At 42.3% G+C, this 8,880-nt stretch overlaps 1 protein-coding gene across 1 annotated transcript; it reads right to left on the bottom strand.

The window, feature by feature from the left end:
* Positions 1–1,910: 1,910 nt before the first annotated feature.
* Positions 1,911–8,445, bottom strand: ABHD15 (abhydrolase domain containing 15). The gene is made up of 2 exons (XM_083172324.1): positions 7,350–8,445; positions 1,911–2,812 (listed from the first exon to the last, which is right to left on the bottom strand). Exons 1-2 carry the CDS (start codon positions 8,204–8,206, stop codon positions 2,287–2,289), a joined length of 1,383 nt encoding a protein of 460 aa, XP_083028450.1. The 5' UTR covers positions 8,207–8,445; the 3' UTR covers positions 1,911–2,286.
* Positions 8,446–8,880: the final 435 nt, after the last annotated feature.

The following is an 8,880-nucleotide window of genomic DNA, read 5'->3' as shown; positions in this document are numbered from 1 at the left end:
TTCACCACTGCCAGTTTAAATCCATTAATTGAAAGCCATCAAAATCGCTTCTGTGGCTGAGTTCTGAAATATATGTGTGTTCTCCCTCTCTTTCTGTATATACATACAGTATATAATATATATTTCATAATAGACTATTTTAGATATTTGAATAACGTTGTGTGTGGGAGGGGGGCACCAATATTAATCTTGCCTCCGGGCAACTGGGACAAACTTACGCCACTGGCTACAATAATCAATGTATAGAGCTGTAAGCATAATATAAACTATGGAATAAAGATAAAATAATTCCCCAATACTATAGACTACTAAAAGCATATCTCACAATAGGTGGAGGTTTGCAGAGTCCAGTGTCAGACTGAGACTTAAAGGGCCCACCAGGGAATGGAGTGTTAGGGGTCCTTGTTTAGGGGTGTGGCTAATCTCCACAGGGGGTGTGACCAGCTGCCACAGAGGTTTAGCTAATGATTAGGGAGTGTAATATCAATGAATATATAGTATACTTCTAGTTTATGCATAATAATGTACCAGATTAATAATGGCAATGGACTGTAAAAAATGCACCATTGCCCCAAGAGGAGATATGGCCCTCAGGCAGTGGGGCCCACCGGGGGTTTCCCCTGTACCCCCGAGGGCCAATCAAACTCTGGCAGAGTCCAGTTAGCTACAACACAAGCCCGGTGAAATCAAATCCCCCAGGGGTGTGCATGGTACTGATGCATTTATGGTTTATCCGGTTCCCCCGATACAACAGTTTCACTACCGCATGGACCAGTGGAAGTGAAAGGACATACCACATATGCACCCAGCTATCACTACAGTTTGGAGGAGGATGATTGGAGATATGCTAATTGTCTGAACACCTTTTTTGTGTGGTTCTCATTGAAGAGTTCCCATTTAAAATAACAACATAGGTGTATATGATATGGTTACTGTTTTCTAACTATGTGTAGTCTGTTGGGGAGGGGTGTCCAAGCATATTTTATTTTGTGGCACATTTTCTCCCCACCTCTGCTACTGACATTTGAAGAAGCATTCCTTTCAATCAGGAGCAACAATGATAACTACTGGCCCTGTCTTTGAACAAGCTGCCCAAAATGACTTGGCTTCAGGAAGACTGGAAATTTGGGGAGTATTTCATACATTAACTAATTAACATTAATTCACATTTAATGAAAAATAATAATTAATTAACAGTAATAGCCTGCATAATTAGAAGACACGGGAGAATTGCATCCAACATTTAGGATTGATGGTTCTTATGTATTATCTGGGCTCCCATGTTAAATGCACCCCATTTTTTCATACCCCTACTATCCAATTACGCATGGAGTTGATTTTATATAGTGTGGCTAGCGCAGCGAGCCACCGTGCCCGAAGCGTGGCGAGCGCAGCGAGCCCCGCAAGGGGACGCGGTCTCATAAGAAAAACGGGAGCCCAGATATTACATAAGTACCGGATTGATACTTCTAGAGATAATGGGGGAAATTTACTAAAGGAAATTTGTAAAAAATAGGTGTATTTGTATTCCGAAATTCACTTATTTTTGACTTTTACTATCCCAAAAATACGGCAATTCGTATTCTTATTGATAGCACATCATTACGAATACGAATTGCCGTATTTTCGGCATAGTAAATGTAAAAAATAAGTGAATTTCTGGATACAAATACACCTATTTTTTTACAAATTTCATTTAGTAAATTTCCCCCAATCTCTTGAAACCTATTATGGCTCCTGAATGTAAGGAATGGCTGGTAGTGAAATACACAATGTATATAACATTATAGAGGAGCAATTTAGCTACAGCAATCATTTATCGACTCAAAATCTTCTATTTGCAACTGAAAATATATTTTGGACAGTGGAAAATAATAAAAACCTGTAATGCAACACACGTAATAAGTAAGTTCTGTTATCAGATAATTTAATGTTAGACATTTGTATCTGTCTTCTATGCCATAGTTCGTATTGACACTGTAGGAATCGGTGGCATTTTGCAACTTGAAAGTGGCTTTGGGCCAGATGTACTAAGCTTGAAAAGTGATAAACCACCAGCCAATCAGGTCCTACCTGTCATTATTCAAATACAGCCTGTAACATGGTAGCTAAGAGCTGATTGGCTGGTGGTTTATCACTCTCCATTTTATCACTTTTCAAGCTTAGTACATCTGGCCCAGTCTGAAAAGAATGTTTTTTCCTAGCAATAACTTAACCACTGCAATCCAACGACTGCTTTATATATTTATTACTGTATATCAGAAAACAGTGGCTTACAATGAGCAATTATCTGGTGTAGGACCTTTTCCAACTAAAAATCTCCTCTTCGAGGTCTCTGTATACAGAGGACTCCCGCCTTTGTAAGGTTGGTCTTCTCCGCCGGCTCATTATATTGGAGCTTCTCCTTCTTGGGAACCCCTTTGTTTTTTCTTCAGTTCGGAAGAACTCTGTCATGGATCTAAAGTAGTCTAGTGTAACTTCATGACTCCATGCTACAGGAGACCCTGTAAGAAACCCGCAATGGCCGCCATAATGTGTTAGCAAAAGTAAAAAATAAGGATTTGTCCTGAAAAGTTCAATGGGAAGGGAAGAATGCGGTTGTCCTCGAATTGGATCATCTGTGCTACAGATACAAAGAACTGGCACCGCAACTTCATCCACGTCCCGCAGAGGCTCATTGCGTTCCCAATATCTGTCCCAGCTTGTCTTCTCATTCTTATGTTCACAGTACAGGATCTCGTGGAATTCTTGTACGGAACTACTATTGAATAACTTCTCAGTGGGTAAAACTTCTCCTAACGCCGTGGAATATCTGCAATGAAAAAGATATATAGGAAATGATATCAGGCCAAAAATTATGTATTTATGATTCTCCTTTAAAACACATCTGTTGAGCCAATCAGAGGGCAGGATAGGTATGTATGTATACGCTGCTTCTCCTGAGCTAATGTATTATTTATTATTATTTATTAACGGATTCTTATATAGCGCACACATATTCCATAGCACTTTACAGAGAGTATTTGAACATCAGTCCCTGCCCCAGTGGAGCAAAAAAATCTATATTCCCTACCACGTGTTACACGCACACACAGACATTCTAGGGTTAATGTTATTAGGAGACAATTAACCTACCAGTGTATTTTTGGATTGTGGGAGGAAACTGGAGTAAACCCATGCAAGCATGGGGAGAATATACAAACTCCACACAGTTAGGGCCATGATGGGAAGAGAGACCATGACCCCGTGCTGTGAGGCAGTATTGCTAATTATTACACTGTCTGTGCTGCCCAGAGAAATCATAGGGGAAATGATGGAGAAAATGACATCTACATATTCCATAAGGCCCTATACATATGGATCTGATATATTAGGGGAAATCTACTAAGATGGGATGTTGCTATGGGAAACCAGATTCTATATTTTTTCTTCTAGAAGGTGCTAAAAGTAAATTTTGATTGGTTGTCCATGGCAACATCCCATGTGAAAAAGAACTACCATCTTAATAAATTTCCCCCATTAAGTTTTATACCATTATGTTTTGGTAGATGTATGGCAGAAATGTCCAAACTGTGGCCCTCCAGCTGTTGTGAAACTACACATCCCAGCATGCCTTGTCATAGTTTTAGCATTCCCAAATAGAAAAACTGTGGCAAGGCATGATGGGACGTTTCACAACAGCTGAAGGGCCATAGTTTGGACATGCCTGATGTATGGAGATAAGAAGGAAGCTCATGCAATAATGTCAGAAATTATACAGAGTGCTGTCATTGTTGCTAAAATGGCTCTGTGACTAAATAAATAATAGTGAGGGGCCTCGTGGTCGATGGATTGCTCACATCTCCAGTAAACAGAGATCAGTGAGTTCGCTCGCAGTCCCCCTTAGCGACAGTATGATTGATATGCTCCTAAATTTCGGGGACAGTGATTGAGCAGCGACAAGAACTGTGCTGAGCTCAGGGTCTGCGTCTTCGGATACAGACTTCCTATACGCAGCGATCACTTTGAGTCAGCTGAGGCTATGCTGCATCGTCGAAGGCAGCACTTGGATCTGCGATGCCGTTGGTGCGAATTTTGTCCTCAGAGGCCTCCTGCAGCATTACAATATTTTTTCATCGCTTTTTCCATTGTGTTTGGATGCAGCAGTGATGAGAATAGTGTCAATGTCTGAATCAGGCTCAATGTACAGGACTATTTTCTTTTGTACTTCAAAGATAAAGCAAAGATTAGGACATACTAATATAGACAGATGCATTGGGGAAAATATAGATTTATAAAAAATCTATGAACAATTTATTTGAGATATTTTTACGTCAATTCTATTACCTCACTCCCACCAGTCTGGATGAGTAAGTGCTGCTATATGTCCCGCTTAGGGCCTTATTCTGGTTGAATTGCAAAGCTTTGGTTGATTCGTAAAGCTTTGAATGCAAGTCATTGAAATGCTGCCCATTGCTAATTGTTCTTTTTTTGTAGCCTGCCATTGTCGGGATTTCTTTCCCCCTCTATCATGTCATTGAATTTGGCCTTATATTTTGGGTCTGTGAATGGGGAACTTCTGCATCAGGGGGCGTGGCTTTGCGGCAATGTGAGCTGCCATGCTCCCTCCCTCTGCATGAATAGACACTGTACAAACGGATTCAGTATTGAATCCCGGCGGTCGGGATCCCAGCGTTCAGAATCCCGACAGCCGAAATGCCGACAAGGGGGGGACGTGGATGGCCCCCCCTTTGCGGGCTCGCTGCGCTCGCCACGCAGCAGGCCCGGTGCCTCGCTACGCTCGGCACACTAATTTATTCTCCCTCCAGGGGTGTCGTGGACACCCACGGAGGGAGAATGTGTCGGCATTTCGGCGGTCGGGATTCTGAACGCCAGGATCCCGACCGCCGGGATTGTAACTGCATCCCGTACAAATGCACTCACCTCTATTCACTGCTTCGCTGCTAAGCAGAGCAGCGCATGACAAGCAGACTTTCAACTGACCCCCACACTGCAGGACACTGCTGCGGGCAGGTGGGATAGCATAACAGTTATAAAAAAACATGACCTGTGAAAATCGGCACAGTTAGGCAATATGATCAGGCCTTAGAACAGGTTAGGCAAAGGGGAGAGCTGCCCCGGGCCCCAATGATCAGAAGTGCCAAAAGACTAGCCCCCCCACACACACACACACACACACACACACATACACACACACACACTCAGCCTCTGCTCAGCCCCGCACTCGCCACTGCCTCTAGCTCAGATGCCAAGCCTTGGTCAGACGCCAGAGCTACATGGGACTCGGGGAGGCAAAGCTAAATGGGGAACGGGGGGGGGGGGCAGAGCTACAGGGAATTGGGAGGCTGCTGAGCCTGAGCACAAGAGGGAGAAGAGAGGCTGCTGAAGGGCCACCCATCCAGTGAGATTGCACTCTGTGGGTGTTTTTAAAGGTAAGAGTGACTGTGTGTATATATGTGGAGTGGGTTAGAGTTAGACTGCAGGGGCGAGGTGAGGTGAGAGTTAGGCTAGTATTCATTCTAGCACCCGCTATCTTTGAAAACCTATGCAGTTCCTCTTCCCTTCCTGGGGTGTCACTGTCTGCTGTAGTGATTCTAGCTCAGTGTGGTCTATATATCAGCAATGATATGCAAACCAGACCTGTGTTAGAAACACCACAGCAGACCGCGACACCCCAGGCAGGCAAGAGGAACTGCATAGGTTTTCAAAGATGGCTGGTGCTAGAATGAACACTAGTAGGCTGCAGGGTACGAGGGTTAGGATTAGGCGGCGAGGGTAGGGTGAGGGTTAGTGTTAGTGTGAAAGAGCATCAATGTGATAAAGAGCAGACCGCGGGGTGAGGGAGTGCGTCAGTGTTATAAAGCGCAGGCTGCAAGTGAGGGAGTGCATCAGTGTGATAGAGCGCAGGTTGCGGGGTGGTGTGTCATATGTGTGATAGAACGCAGGCCACAGTGTGTCCAGTCTATGTTCCAGCATGGGGGGGTTTGATAGCGTTTGAGGGGGTGGGGGTCACTCAGAGATATCATTGTATAGGGCACCAAGATTTCTGTTGCCGGCCCTGGGTATGATATAAGCCTAAAATATGATTAAAAGTGTGGAATTAGTACTGATTTAATCCACACAATTATTACCATCCTTATGAATACAAGCTAACAGGTAACCTGATAAATTGCCCATCAAGGGCAAGAAGTTAGTTCTTGATCACCTCTGACCCGACCGGTACATGCACAGCTCAAACACTTCAGATAATTACATTACAGTGGCCGGGGTTACACATTGCATTGCACTTGCATTTAGACCACAGAGGAAAATTTAATTGAGCCCTGAAAGCATAACTGGCACTTACCATAAGTGTGTTCATTTGGTACAGTTAAAGCAGTGCCTCAAAACATGGCCTACTTGGATATTTTAGTCTCTGGAATGAATTTCAATAAAGATGCATTCCTCCCTAATTCAGTTTTTAATGAATAGCCACACCTCTGGCTATCAGTATGTATGATGAGGTTTTGCCCAAAATATGTTGCCTTTATGGAATAATGACCATGTATCATATTTTTCAGGTAATTTTGAAAGTGGTGTCAGCGACACACAATTACATGGATGGTACTGATTGCTATCATAGTGCTCCTCTAGTGGAAGTGAGTTTCATCCTAGTTACTATTTGAAGAATGACAACCCATATTGAAACAATTGATTGCTATAATAAATTACATTATACCAGTTATACTAAAAATGGTATTTTCGGATGTAAAAAATATTCGATTTGTCCTAGTCATTTATAGCTAAATGTTACAGTTCTAATGAATACACATACTGTACAATTATTTATATTGCAAATGTTTTTGTTTAGTTATTGTTCATATATATCATCTATATATATGTTTAGTGTCCATTTGTGTGCCTCCGAAACACTGCGATCTGTTGGCAGCGAGTGAAACTACGGGGTGAAATCTAATAGGATGAGAGATTCAGAAAGTGAGAGATTTCGTAAGAAATCTGCAGGGTTTTTTTTTTTTTAAAGCGGCAATCATCTACACTGCAAAACCAGTTTGATTTGGAAGTGTAAATGATTGCCACTTTAAAAAACTAGAGATTTCTTACCAAATCTCTCACTTTCTGATTCTCTCATCCTATTAAATTTCACTCTACATCTCTTTCACTCTTGCATGCACAAACACAGATGCAATCACAAGGTACAGTAGCAGACTAGCTTTCGAAGCATTTGCTTCGAGAGGGCTTACTTATAATTGGTTCTAACTCATCAATAAAAAATGACAATTGAAAATATACCGGTTATACTATACTCTTTTAGATTCTAGGCAGATTATATTGATATATTTTAAAATTACCTGCTAATGGTATGTTTCTGATAAAGTAGTAGTGCCCATTCATACAGCCTGGGCAACTTAGTCTCAAACCACTCCTGGCAGCGGAAGACTGGAGAAATGCAGGATACAGCTGTCAGGTAGCTGGATGAACCACACTCCCCCAGATAGGACAGCAGCAATCCAGACCCCAGTCCTTCGCTGACTGCAAAGAGCAAGGCACTTGGATGCCTGAAACGAATATAAGTAACAGCTTCTTTTAAGTCTCCTGGTTCCCCAAATTCCTGCAACCTATGTGTAGTTAATGGACAATCATTTTGCCCCCTTCTGTTAAAGATGACTGGATAGTAGCCTTTCCCTAAAGCCCGTAGACAAAGATGCTGAATGTTTCTCGTCAGCTTCCCAAAATGGTTGGGAATGACCAGAAGCAATGGTGGGTTGCCTGTGGAATTTGTCATTCTTCTTGTCTTTAAAGTCTGTCTTGGTCCCACTACCCAATCCAAGGCAACAATGCCATCATCCGTGAGCTGCAAGTACTCCCTGGCTAACTCCAGTGGTATGTCGGCTGGTAGTAAGTGTTGAATAAGTGTCTGAAGATTTGGCCAACTAATCCACCAGTGAATTTGCTCAAACTGTGGCAAGCGCTGAATATCTTTTAGTAGCCAATGAGCAAGAGCCGATGGTTTGCATATAAGCTGAAAGCCTCCAGGATGGGACTCTCCAGATCCTCCAAACACATCTCCAAAGCAGTCATCCTCTTCACTGTCCCCAGCACAGTCTTCTTTCTGCTTCACAGACCAGAATATGGGTCTGGTAATAAAACCAAGGAGACATTTAATGCAGCACCAGATTGAATGCCACAGGGCTGGTACTGAAATCATAACGCCTTTGTACCTTCAAAAGGGACTCCTGGTCTCCTTTTCCTGACCCTTTCGTTAGCACAAACATTTTTCTATCTGTTTACTTAGCGAATGCTTTATTTATTTAAGTTCTCAGCTGATGATTGGCTGTGTGCTTCAGAGAAGGCTGAATTCTGGCCGTGCCAACATGTTTAAACAGTGATTTGTGTTTGTCTTTAAGTGGAACCTTCAGCTATATCCTTGGTGCCAATGCACCTGGGAGCTATGACCTATTAGGAACAGTAAGGATTCATTAAGAGTATGCTAAATAGATATAGGATCAAAATGTGTATAACAGCAGGTGTACTGTACATTACAGTTTGCTGTGGTTGTGGGTTTCATTTGGGATGAATTATGTTAAGTATTAGTTTTGAAGTCCAATGTCACTTGCAGTTGACTACAGTCTGTTGGATTTGGGAGTTGTGTAAATAAACTTCTGGTTGTTCTATTGTTCGCTTTTACAGGTGCCCTGTTCACTTTGCAAACAAAATGTAATCAGACCTTTTCATGTTATAGTATATATAATTTATATAATTCCTTATGCTGAGCTTAAGCGAAGTGTTTGGATAGGGGTTAGGGGCATAACAATAAATACATGTAAGCCAGGCCTGGTCAACTTGTAGCTCTCCAACTACAAGTTCCAGCATTTGATATTA

The sequence above is a fragment of the Crinia signifera genome, chromosome 2, assembly GCF_055691185.1.
Source record: "Crinia signifera chromosome 2, ASM5569118v1, whole genome shotgun sequence".
Classification (NCBI taxonomy): Eukaryota; Metazoa; Chordata; class Amphibia; order Anura; family Myobatrachidae; genus Crinia; species Crinia signifera.
This window is presented reverse-complemented; position numbering and strand designations above follow the sequence as displayed.